The sequence below is a fragment of the Triticum aestivum genome, chromosome 6A (genome assembly GCF_018294505.1).
Source record: "Triticum aestivum cultivar Chinese Spring chromosome 6A, IWGSC CS RefSeq v2.1, whole genome shotgun sequence".
NCBI classification, from domain to species: Eukaryota; Viridiplantae; Streptophyta; class Magnoliopsida; order Poales; family Poaceae; genus Triticum; species Triticum aestivum.
In genome coordinates, this window is record NC_057809.1 from 147,001,870 (window position 1) to 147,014,725 (window position 12,856).

A 12,856-nucleotide genomic window follows, 5' to 3' on the forward strand; every position below is an offset into this window, starting at 1 on the left:
CAGGCAGAGCTTTGGTTGGATCGTGCTGCCTTCTGGCCCATTCACTCTTACCGCCTGCCCAGGGTCTGCACTCATCGCTCGATCTAGCTGCTGCTACCTCGGTAAGCGGGAAAGAGGAGATACCAGCGAGATCTTATCAGCTTTTCGTATTAGGTGTCCTTTTGTTTGTTCAGAATGTGAGAGATCTCATCGGCTCATGCCGCATGTGGGAGTGGTTTCTGCGAAATTCCTGCTTGCCAACAAGCGTTTACAAGTAGGAGCACTCCGTACTTACAACATGGTCACTACTCACTCCGTCTTACAGCTACTAACACACGTGTTGTTTAATAACCTACGCCGGTCAAGCATTTCGGGTTCGACCACCAGTTTAGCACGAATAGCCAACATTGACAATGCCAAATTGTTACGCAGCCTTCAGTGACGTGTTCATGGTACAGAATACAGTAGGTTTTACTATTTCAAATACCACAATTCAATGCATCGATGGTTAAAATGACACACGGGCCCACTGCTACTTGCAGGATAGTGTTAGTTACTGATGATCTGTGACGCTTTGGTGACACGGGTACAGCTCACATGCAGGAGCGACAGTGGCCAGAAACACAGAATGCAGTATCACTACAACATTTGAGAGGATCTGCTCTCTGCATCAAGTGAACAACGTGATGATTATTGAGTAGTATCAAAGTTCGGAGACGAAGCCGTGCTTCACGTTTCATTCATTTACAACCCATTTACTCGGACACGGCCTACTCTCTTTATTCCAAGCTTCTTAACTGCCCTCCCTCTTCATTCTAACTTGCACCTTTTATTCGGACACGGCTTACTCTCTTTATTCCAAGCTTCTAAAACTGTCCTCCCTCTTCGTTCCATCTTACACCTTACGCCTGCATAGCTATCCACGCTTATCAGCACACCTGGCCCCAGTAGGTTCTCGATCCTTCTTCTCCATTCAGGTGGAAGCGGATGCCAACTTCAAGCATCAACCCAGGTTGCCCATGCATACATACTTAATCTGCAACCACGGTCAAGCAAATGAGAAACGAGTAACATGTCGGGAAACAGTTTAGAGAGTCGCATGTACCAACCTCCAGGTAGTCGTCCATGCCGTATTTTGATCCTTCTCGCCCAAGCCCAGACTGCTTAACCCCACCGAATGGCGCTACCTGGAAATTATGTTATACCTTACATTGTAAGCCCAACGCAGGAGATTAAGTAATTCGATTTGGCATTCTATTACCTCTGTTGAAATCAATCCCTCGTTCACACCGACAAGCCCGTATTCAAGAGCTCCGGAAACACGCCACGACCGCGCAATGCTCTTTGTAAACATGTATGCGGCTAAGCCTGCAGCATCGTGGATAATGAGTTTACAACATGTTTTCACAAAATTAGCCTTAAGCCAAGACTATGGAATCACTGAAATGGTATATACTTAAGATGGGTATATACTTAACACAAAGAATTCAGACATCGCAGATTATAGTTACCACTATCTAGAATATGTCAATGTTGTATCATTCTCTACCAACGTTTTCTGACTGCGACATACCCTGTCCATTATGTTTCACTGCAGGTTTCTTGTTAAGGGCTTGACATATATGGCAGTCTACAGAAAGGGAATCCTAAAACGTTACAAGCAAACTTGGGCCAGATAATGAACCTGCATTGGTGTCGTTTGCTAAATGGATTGCTTCCTCCTCAGTTTTGAATGGTATAAGTGGTGCAACTGGACCAAAAACTTCTTCCCTGAAGCAAAATGTATTGTCCTTTTTACATCATTAAGAGTTCAAAATCTGAAGATAATTATAAATTTGCGAAGGACTGGACCAACGATTTCATGATTTCTGCACATAAAAGTAAGATCTATGCACTGAAACAAGATGGACACGATGTAGAAATTCAAACTTTACCTGAAAAGAAGCATATCATTGCTTACATTCCCTACCACAGTTGGCTCATAAAAGCTCATCCCAAGGCTGTGCCTTTTACCACCGAGCATGATGTTGGCTCCCTACAGAAGGACCGAGATAAGGAGATAATTTACAGTTTACATGCAGTTGCAGGTTATGTTGGAAATTTGGTATAGAATCATCAGACAAGCATCTTGGTATAGAATTGTCTCTTATTAGTGTGTGGGTGACGAACTAGAGTCAAGATTCAGGAAAACTGTGGTTCCTCAACCAGTTAATTTACAGTTAGGTGGGATGAACCAGAGTCAAGATTCAGGAAAATTGTGGTTCCTCAACCACTTAACTTTTCGATTCACCTTTTAGGAAATGTTACCAACAATCCAGCTGGGGCCAGGAAATGGTCTAGCCATAGTTTGGAACCTAACATCTAATTCCAATAGAGAAAATGTACGCCGTTACAGTCATTTGAGATTACCTTTGAAGTAGCATCACCTACAAACTTCTCTACCTACAAGAGAACAAGCCAGAAAATAAAACATGTAAGGATCGCTACATAAAATAATTCAGAATTATTGCAAGTGCAAAATATGAACCTTTTCAACAGCAGCTTCATTGATTAGAGGACCCTGCATGTGAAAGAAACTGTAAAACCTGGCATGAGGTACCAAAAAGAAAATAACATAGCAGATCACGAGCATTATCCATTATGATGCAGCACAAAGTTCAATCATAATTCATAAGGGTCTCTTTGGAAGACAGAATTCTATAAATTAAGGAATAAAAAACACGTAGGATTGAGATCTCATGGCTTGTGGCATCCGTCAGGTTTTGAATTGAGTCAACTAAAACAGCAAATATCTCCCAGGGTAAGCCGTCATGCTGCCTGATGCAACTGATGACTGGCAGGCAGACCTTGTTGACCGTTTCAAGAGGGTTGTACCCACAACTTACGGAACCTAAGAGAACCTTCAGGAAGACAGCCATGGGCCCATGTTGATGAAGCGGCTTTGTTCGATTTTTATCAGCATTTCTTGGATTCGATTAGTGAGGACTCGCTTTCCCTGCTTCATAATTTTTACAATGTTAGACTGGACATAGCTAGACTTAATTATGGAGTGATTTCTCCCTTAACTAAGGCCCCGTTCGGATCTCCTCTAGCTTCTCGTTTAGTTGGCTTCTCGAATTCTCGCTGGCTTCCAGCTTCTCGCTGGAGCAGCCTCGCGTTCGGCTGACGTGAGCAGCTGCTCACGTGCACAGCCCATGAAATGGGCTTGGCCTGTTCAGCCAAGGGTTGGGCCAATGCACTTGGAAGAGTAGGGCTGAAAATGGCTGCACGTATGTGCTGCATGGATCTTGTTGCAGGCTGGACGGAGCAGGTCGTCCGGCTGCCGGCGGCAACCAATGGAGTGTGGCTGCAGATGCGGAATTTGACTGCGGGCGGCGACCTGCAGGACGAGGCCGAGAAGCGAGGGGCGGTGGCAGAAGACTTGCGGCGGCGGACTGGCGGCGCCGCAGCTAGGGTTGCGAGAGCAGAGGCTCGCGTCTGTCTCGCTGAGCTTGCTCTCGTCAGGTCAGGCTTTAGCGAGAAAAACGGTTCGAGGAAGCTGAACGTGGAACTTCGGGAGGGTAATCATACGTAATTTCCAGCAACTCCTGCTTCTCATTTTTGCGAAGCTGGGCCGGAGCTGCTCCACAAAATTGCACTGCAGGCCGCTCGTTCTCCAGGAGCTGGATTCTCAAAGCTGAACCGTTCGGGTCACTTCTCGCTCGCTTCTCAGGAAGCTGGATCGTGGAGGAGATCCGAACGGGGCCTAAGTGTCCAGATGCTGATAGAATTCAAACATGTGGTCCAAATGAGCTGAAATATCCCACATAAGTAGTGAATATAATTATAATTTACTGATTTTTTAGCATATTTTAGAAATGTTGAATTCTGAACCAAACTTTTGAATGAGCCAACTAAAACTGCAAATATCTCCAAAACCTGTCGTCCAACCCGGGTTTTTTTCATGTGTGCACTTATAAGCGGGACCAACAGGGATCATGTCAACGGAGCCAAACGATGGATTAGCTACCTGCAACAGATTACACGAATAGGTGGTGTTTCGTACAATAAGCTTGTAGAGTAGGTGTTCTGCACAAAATCAACCTCAATAGTTGGTGGTTTCGGCTCAGGAAACAAAAACATATGAATCTGGAAAAGTGGTTCTTGGGGTGATCCACAAAAAAATTGTAGGAATTTGGAGAGAGAGAGAGAGAGAGAGAGAAGGTTGATGCAAGACACTAAGTAATTTTCCGTGTGGTCTAACCTCTTGCTAGATATCAGATGGAATTGGAGCGTATAAAAGCAAGCCTTACAAATTTGGTGGTCTCATTCATTTGATCCGGATGGATTTCATGAGAAAAATCCTATTGACTGACATCCTACAGAATTCCTATGAAAATCCTTCAATCCAAAGAGACCCCAAGTACTGTCAAATTAGGTATTCTTATAACTCATACAGTGTGAGAAAACATTGTCCAAGCAACTAACACAAGAAAGACATAGTTCAAATTTTGTAGCTCAATATATAACAGAGGGGGATTAAACACTTTATATACCTGTGATGTACTCTCTTCTAGCCCATTACCGACTTGCAAACTCTGAACAGCCTTGACAAATGCACTTGCGAATTTTTCGTAGATACCTACAGATGCAACTTGCATTCTTAACAGAAAAAAGAGGCACCAATAACATATATATGACATAAATGATCAGTATACCTTCTTGCACCAATATCCTGTTTGCACATACACACGTCTGTCCGCTGTTCCGAAACTTGGCAGCAAGCTAAATAAGAATGGAGTAGGTCAAATATGCATCATATTATGATCAAAATGATAGAATTTACACATTTTAATAGCCTGTTAGCTGAAGTGGGAAAGTGTAAAATATGTTAGTAAGAGAAAGTGATACATATGAAATGAACTTCATTAGCTGATTCAGCCATTATCATGTTTTTTTTTGCCATATCGTGATGTTATCCTCTAGAGAAGTAACAGGGATATGCGCATTCCCTGGAAGGCAGCTGCATTACCTGGATACCAACCCAACACTGAATTTCTAACATAATATATGTTGGGAAAGAGTGAGGAAAGCGACATGTGTTTAGCCCACGTTATGTTTCTCAGTTGCAGCTCAGGAAAAAAAAAGGAAGTCAAGAGACATACATATGCATGCATTGACCTAAGAAAACTGAGCATTTTCAAGATCGTTCTTTAAAACCACGAAACAGGCCCCAATAGTCAATTAGCCAATTCATGTAAGTCTTAGACATAAAGCACAAATTCATCATATCTATTATGATGTTCATCTCCGCCTAGAGAGCTAATCATGATCTTTTTGGTATGTATGTTAGTGGAAATACAAGACCCGAAAATAGTTGTGGAAGTGAGGAAAAGAAATTTTTTTACTTACACTGCCTTTAACGGCAACATCAATATCTGCATCATCGAAAACAATGCAAGGCGCATTCCCACCGAGCTCCAAAGAAACCTACATGAGAATTATTCTTCCAAATATCAACATTGATGATATCACACTGAAATGAAACAATAAAAGCTTTTGCAGAAACATTCCAACTAAAATAAAGGAAGTTAACCGCACAGTGAAAAGATCTTGCTAACTAACAATACTGCATATATCCCGATCAAAATTCCACTGGAAAATTAAGTCAAAATGGCAAAGCAATTATTAACATATAATGGTATTACTAGCCAGCAAGTAGTTAGGGTGCTTAAATAAAAAAGTGAAAAAACTATATCCAACACCCTAAAGAATAAATGCTATCAACGCTGAACTGACCGAATAGCAAGTTTTGAAAGTGGCACAGGACCAGAAAACCACAAGCAGGGTGGTTCCAGAGATCGGGTAGTTTTTGGATCATTTATTGGTAAGGTCCGAGACTTTCTAGAATGATGTTTGGGGCATATTTAATACTGGGATATATAGACATTGCGGGCTGAAGTGCATGCAGTATGGTATCTAGGGCCTAAACCAGACAGACACATTTTTATGAAAATTAGACAAGGGCTAGTGTGACTAGAAGCAGCGAGCTACTCCTGGTTTGCTGAGCCCTTCTGCACAGATATCTTACATGTTCATCTGAAACAAGGTTAGTTATTGCAATATGTCACCAAACGAAATCAATACAACTTGCAGCTATTGGATGTGTTCTTGGGAGGAGAAAGCTCTAAAGATGCACAAGAACTTTAAACTTCAGAGGTACAGTAATTTCTCCTTAAGTAGTTTCTCAGTACATACCTTTTTCACAGTGTTTGCTGATCCAGCCATCAGTTTTTTGCCAACAGCTGTTGAACCCGTGAACGTAATCTTTCTGACCTATAAAGAGGAAAACATGTGATCATGTACACCACAATTTATATGATTTAACATATCTAAAAAAATACTTGCAAAAAAACATACTAGATAATTAATACTGAAAGAAAGGGAAGGAAATAAAACCTGTGTGCTCTGCATTAGTTCATCACCTATCTCAGGAGCATTACCCATCACAACATTTAGTGCACCCTAGATGAAGAAATATGATTGAAAAAGATGTCATGAATAGACTCACAGAAATAGATGATGAAAAAATAACTGTGATGAATAAACCTTCTGTTACAATGAAACAACTTGGCAGGTGCAAGTAAAAGATGGGAAAATACTATGATTTGTTCCAATAATACCCAAAACCTGGTCTTTCCCCTAGTGACTTTTGCAGGATTGCAGTTATGACTAGTTTAAACAGTTTACTAATCAAAACGAGTAAGGCATCTCAGAAATCTAGTACTCCCCCCAATCCATATTCGCTGAAATGGATGTATCCACTCGTATTTCAGTGCTAGATACATCCATTTGAGTGACAAGTAATATGGATCGGAGGGAGTAACAGAATTCACTCGGTAACAGTACCCATACCATGAATATGAAAATTTCGTTACAGAAATTTAGTAGTCCATTTTGAAACATGATCTTCGACAAGTAACAGATGGAAACAGAATAAATACACTTGTACACAAATAATACTGGAATAATAGAGAACTTGAGAGAATTACAGCTGGTATTCCAGCTTGAAGAGCAAGGTCTGCTGCAGCTAATGCTGTCAGAGGTGTGAACTCTGATGGCTTGACAACAACAGTGCATCCACAAGCCAATGCTGGTCCAACCTGCGGGAAGGCATATATAAGAAAATGCAAAAACATAGCTGATTTTCTTTTGGACATTTTAACCAATGGAGAAGTGTGTTTTGCTTGAGACCTTTCTGGTTATCATTGCTAAAGGAAAATTCCATGGTGTAATAGCTCCAACTACCCCAATAGGCTGCAAAATTATCCATAGTAAAAAACTAATATTAGAAAAATAAAAGCACAGGTTTACTGTACTAGTACAAGAAAATGAACTGAGAAACTAGAGTAGCATTCCAAGAGGATGTCAGTACCTAACATGACATTTTGCTTGATGAAATGAAAGGTGAGAAGTGTACAGTGTGATGATGAAATATGTAATACTCCCTCCGTCCCGAATTACTTGTCGCAGAAATTGATAGAAATGAATGTATCTAAAACTAAAAATATGTCTAGATACATCCATTTCTGTGACAAGTAATTCGGGGCGGAGGGAGTATAAACGTAATGTGGTAATGAAGGGAAAAGTGACTACCAGAAGGAACAGGCATAATAAATGTTTAGAGGGTATTAGCATATTACCTGCTTCAGAACCAATAGTCTGCGGTCAGCTAGAGTAGGGGGAATAATATCACCATACACACGCTTTGCTTCCTCAGCAAAAAATTCTATGAAACTTGCACCATAGTTCACCTGAATATATGATTAGCAACAAATTAGCCTACCATAACCCTAGATAATGACAAGCTCCAACAAACTATTGTCAGTGCATGATTTCAGCAAGTACCTCCCCAAGGGCTTCTTTCATAGGCTTCCCCTGTTCCAGTGTCATAAGAAGTGCAAGTTCTTCCTTGTGTGACATAAGTAGGTCATGCCTTTGTGGAATATACACAGTGAGAAGAAATATCCTGGCATTACTACAAGAAATTCATGCTATTATTAACACTTCAATCCATACAAACTACCATTTTCTTAGTGCCTTGCTCCTTTCACTTGCAGTGAGTTTGCTCCAAGCTACAAAAAAGAAAGGGTAATAAACAAGCAAAGAAAATTACAAGTGGTAAATGGAAAAGCAACTATAATGAAATATGCAAAGAAAAGCATTCTTAGGCATACAAATATTTAGCAAAGGGAAACAACAACAGCAAACGCACAATTCCATGCAGGACTCGTATTTTTGTTATGAGGTGAAGATGAGCATCCTACTAGGTATTGAAAATCATAATTAAACTTGATTTAGATAAGGTTTGCATCAAAAGAGGGCATGCATTAGATATTTTTTAAACAAGCATTTCCGAGACAACAAAGTTGCCAATGCTTTAGCCAAATAAGCTTTTAGAGACCAATCTGTCGCTCCTAATTTTCTTTGCCTAAGTGCTGATCATGTATTCTCTTCCTGCCTTTCAGAGCTTGTACTAAAAAACTAGAGGATTTTGGGAGTCTACAAGATGTACTCTGTCTACTACGAAGTACAACTCCTCTGTTCTACCAGAAACAAAACAACCATCACACATTCACCTAATATGGAGACAGTATAGTAGTTCTGATTTTTATTTATTAAATTACTATATGTGGCAATAAAACAACTAGGCCACAATGAAAGCATTTTCTGATACACAGAAGATATTAGTTGATTGTGGAGACGAAAGTGCATCTGAGTAAGGGTTCACTTGATTCATGGTGTTCCAATGCTGATCTTCCGCAGACACAGAAGCAATTTAATTTGCATATATTATTAATATTATAAGCATGTCAAAACATTTTAACTATGACACTTACAAAACATTATTTGGTCAGTGTTCAAGCATTAAAAGTAAATACACTAATGTGTTTGACATACTGTAAAATGTCGTGTTAGCAGAAGTTATTGCATCAGCTGTTTCTCTGTTGCCCATGCAGGCTACATTTGCTAGGACCTCGCCAGTTGCTGGATTTTGCACCTACAAGAAAAAGAAGTTATTCCAGTTATAAAGGTTGACAATCAACATTAGCAACTTAGCATAGGTTAGAGAATTGAAATATAAAAAGTGAGTAGAGTTGCAGTAGCAACATTTCATTGATTCACATACTGTCCGGCACAATTTACAGAAACAACCTAAACAGCAAACTCAAAAGGCTCAAGACCAGCTAAGTTCCGCCTCTATTTTCATGGTTATCAAGGCGTACGGTAGTTGTTCCCAAATTCGGCACAAATTTCCAACTCCCACGCGTTCCATTAAGTAGCAACTGGAACACCTCAACAATCCCTAATTTCCCCTCGAAATCGAACGCTATCTGAACCGCAACAATCCCTGATTTCCCCTCGAAATCGAACGCTATCCGAACCGCAACGATCCACAGGCATCGCGAAGGCACCACTACGGTGAGACGGATGGAGGGAGGGACAGTACCTCGATGGTCTTCCCGTCGTAGGCGTCGACCCACTGGCCGCCGATGAGGCCGCGCGTCCTGAGGAGCCCCGCCGCCCGGATCTTCTCCATCGCCGCGCCCGCGTCCAGGCTGCCCATCTGCGCACCCACCCAGCGATTAACAGAAAGACACGACCCACCGAGCACCACCGCCGGGGGGCGCGAGGGGTATGAATGAAGGAGCGCAGTGGGTAGGGGGAAAGAAGGCGTACGTGGCGGCGGCTGGCGGCGCGGGAGGAGGCGGAGGCGGAGGCGGCCAGGATGTGGCGGGCGCCGAGCGCCGCCGCGCGTCGCATCGCCATCGCCATCTGAAGGAAGCGACGAGTGACGAACACCTGCACCTGGTGTGGCCGGGTCTCTGTGTCTTATTCACACGAGCGCTTTACACGTGGCCTACAGTGCTGGTGCGGATGTGGGAAATTTTGAACGTCGTGCGATGCCGATGGCGACCTCGCAACCTCCCCTCCCCTCCCCGAGGTCGGCAAAAATTCGCGGGCCGGCGTGGACCGCACGGACGGCCAGGGCGCTCCAGATCATGGCACAAAGAATGCACTTGCCCTTTTTCCCCTCGTGAAAAACATTCTATGCAGCGCCATGCAGACAAGCAAAGGAAATCCATTTCGACTGAACATGCTCAATCATTTTATTAATAGATCGGGCATTAGCAAGCAGTTTATGCCACTTTATTTACATAGTCAAATGCATATATTTGAAATGGTGGCCGGAGATACGGGCCAAATAACAACCATCTCTCTCTCGGGTGCACACACACATATATACAGAGACAAATACAAATGTTTAACAAATCAAATAGACGCAAAGTAACACTCTGAAAGCTTATGCATCACACATGAATAAAACTTGTATGTCTTGTGCTATAGGGATACTGTACATAGTATGAACTTCACGCCGTTGATCTTCAGCAGGAGCTTCCATCTTCATGAGAATGGTGTGTTGTTGTTTTTTTGCATCTCCTTGAATAAGAAATTATCTTCTAGTTCGATTATCTCCCAAATCTTGGGTTGGAGTTGGAGATGAAGATCCTCAGAGTACATAGAGATCTTCAGTTTCTCTAGGGAAGGACATGCTTGATCCGCTATAATAATGTTGTTCACGCCCACATCTAGGTCTATCTTAAGTTCCTTGAGACTCTGAAAACCATCAGTGAAGGCAAGACGTGCCTCCTCATAGGATTCAGGGAGTAGTGCTAGAGAAGCAAGATGGGGCAGCTCATTACTTAGTTTGTTGATAAAGTATTGTGACACCATGGTCTTCTTCAGAGACAACTTTGTCAGAGTTGGGAATTTTAACGACCCGTTGATCTCTCTTGATAGTGGCATGATCCTCCCATTCAAAATCAGTACATGAAGGCGTGTGAAATTGGAGAAAGTGAATAAATCCAAGGAAATTACCTCGCCCTGAATGCTTAGGAGCATGAGGTTGTTAACTGCAGAGATAGCATCCAAGGCCTGGACATTTTTGGTGGAGAGGCCCCAGATGTACAAGGACTGAAGGCGCTTCATGCCAGCGAAAGTTTTTTTTGTCCCAGATACCACCATCTTCACCTGGCTTTACAGCCTGCAGCGTTTACAGCTGCTCCAAGTCACCGACTCGCCTAGGCAAGATGATGGATCCAAACACATGTCGTAGTGTTGGAATCTTCCAGAACTCCCAACGAAGTCTTCTGACAAAGGTGCCCCGAACGTCTAGCGGTTGTAGATGTGTGAGCTTCCCAACCGATGATGGTATCTCGTTGAGGGAGCAGGACGTGATGCCAAGGTAATGCAGGTGCATCACATTTCCTATTTCGGAGGGCAACCTATTGCCGATCTCTAGGCCATCGAGGTAGATGACACGGAGGAACCGAGATCTTTGTAGGAGCTTCTGTATGTCATCACTAGTCTTGATGCCTTCCTTGGTCTGGTTCCGGGCTCTTCTTTCTCAAAGTTGGACAAGATGGATCGCAACTTGGGCAAAGATTCTGCGAGAGCAGCATACTTGTCCCTATGATTCTGCAATGAAAGGCGACGAGCAGTGGACAGTGTGGGCACATCGTCCCTACTATGGATCTCCATGAAGTTTGCCTCTTGTGCCTCAAGCACCAAGAAGTCATGGACTATGGTTTGGACGGTGACACGCTCATCTCCACGCATATGGATCAGCTCATGCAAGTAGCACTCACCCATCTTCTCCATTGTCTTTCCCTCTTTTGGTATCAGGAACCCCTCCGCCATCCACATGCACACCAAGGAGCGTGCCTTGACGAGTGTGTTTGCCGGGAAGCCGGCAAAGTAGAGGAAGCAAGACTTGAGGTCGTGTGGGAGGTCATCAAAGCACATGGATAGTATGATGTCCAGCCGCTTCCGTCCAGTGAAGTTGCTCTCAAGGTGCTTGAATACCTTCTCCCATTCTCCAGGGTACTCCTTGGTCCGCAAAAGACCGGACAAAAGAACGATCACCAATGGCCCACCTGTAACATCAAAGATGAACTTGGCATGGCTTATTATGAATTCCTTCTTCTTCAGATCAACGTTGTGTTTCTCTTCCTTCTTCTCAAGATCATCACCGTGCCTTTCTTCCTTCTTCTCCGGACCGCAGCCCCACTTTATTGCAAATGAGCCAAGAAAAAACAACATCAAACTGTTCACAACACTCAGGATCAACCAAAGTAGTTGAGCGCTGAGATGTTTCTCTTCCTTCTTCTCCAGTCCATTGTCATGCTTATCTTCCTTCTTCTCCAGATCATTGACGAGCTTCTCTTTCTCATCCATGAACAGTGTTTCTAGGAACAACCAGAGAGTTTTGCCTTGTTCATTAAAGTGTTCAAGCAGAATTTTTTTTCTCTACAAATTTGTCTGGTGGTGGTGATTCTAAATCGGTTGCTTGTGTGATTCTCACTACTCTGCTGTTGACATTGTCATTTGGGAGGATGGATAGCAGGTAACTCCATTCCGTGATGCTAACTTCCCCGTCTATAACTAACAAATATGTACAAACTTTCAACACACCCTCTAGCCTTCCTTGGAGTTCCTCTTCTTTGGAGCCTTGTAACAGGGCCCTCTGTCAAACGCAAAAGGATCAGTTTCATGATGTTGGAGGCACTAAGATTGGGAGCACAGGTCACCCATGCCTTCACGTCAAAATAACGCTTGGTTGAGTGCTTCTCGTAGCTCTCCTTCACTAGCTTTGTCTTGCCGACACCACTCTTTCCTATCACAGAGATCACCATTGGGTGATCACTCTTTGTTATTCCAGAGTTCCCCGTTGAGCACTCAGTTTCTTCTGAAATAAGCATACATACTAGATCATCTAGTTGGACATCTCGTCCCACCAAAGGTAGCTCAAAATCATCTCTGCAGTTCAATTTAA

General features: G+C 42.9%; 1 protein-coding gene and 1 pseudogene across 1 annotated transcript; both read right to left on the reverse strand.

Moving 5' to 3' along the window:
* Nucleotides 1-608: 608 nt before the first annotated feature.
* Nucleotides 609-9,991, reverse strand: LOC123132549 (succinate-semialdehyde dehydrogenase, mitochondrial). Its single transcript, XM_044552379.1, has 20 exons — nt 9,700-9,991; nt 9,470-9,586; nt 8,920-9,019; nt 8,045-8,093; nt 7,867-7,954; nt 7,662-7,772; nt 7,213-7,275; nt 7,011-7,121; nt 6,418-6,483; nt 6,217-6,294; nt 5,371-5,448; nt 4,677-4,743; nt 4,515-4,600; nt 2,507-2,539; nt 2,389-2,421; nt 1,914-2,014; nt 1,664-1,749; nt 1,241-1,347; nt 1,089-1,166; nt 609-1,015 (listed from the first exon to the last, which is right to left on the reverse strand). The coding sequence occupies exons 1-20, from the start codon at nt 9,793-9,795 to the stop codon at nt 983-985; spliced, it is 1,581 nt and encodes a 526-aa protein (XP_044408314.1). The 5' UTR covers nt 9,796-9,991; the 3' UTR covers nt 609-982.
* A 434-nt stretch (nt 9,992-10,425) lies between these two features.
* LOC123129545 (putative disease resistance RPP13-like protein 3) lies at nt 10,426-12,575 on the reverse strand (annotated as a pseudogene).
* Nucleotides 12,576-12,856: the final 281 nt, after the last annotated feature.

Coding starts and splice junctions, on each gene's coding strand:
- LOC123132549 (XM_044552379.1), bottom strand. CDS start 9,795: ATGGCGATGGCGATGCGACGCGCGGCGGCGCTCGGCGCCCGCCACATC. Junction 7,773..7,866: donor TGAAAGAAGCCCTTGGGGAG/GTACTTGCTGAA, acceptor TCATATATTCAG/GTGAACTATGGTGCAAGTTT. Junction 4,601..4,676: donor CAGGATATTGGTGCAAGAAG/GTATACTGATCA, acceptor TTGCATCTGTAG/GTATCTACGAAAAATTCGCA.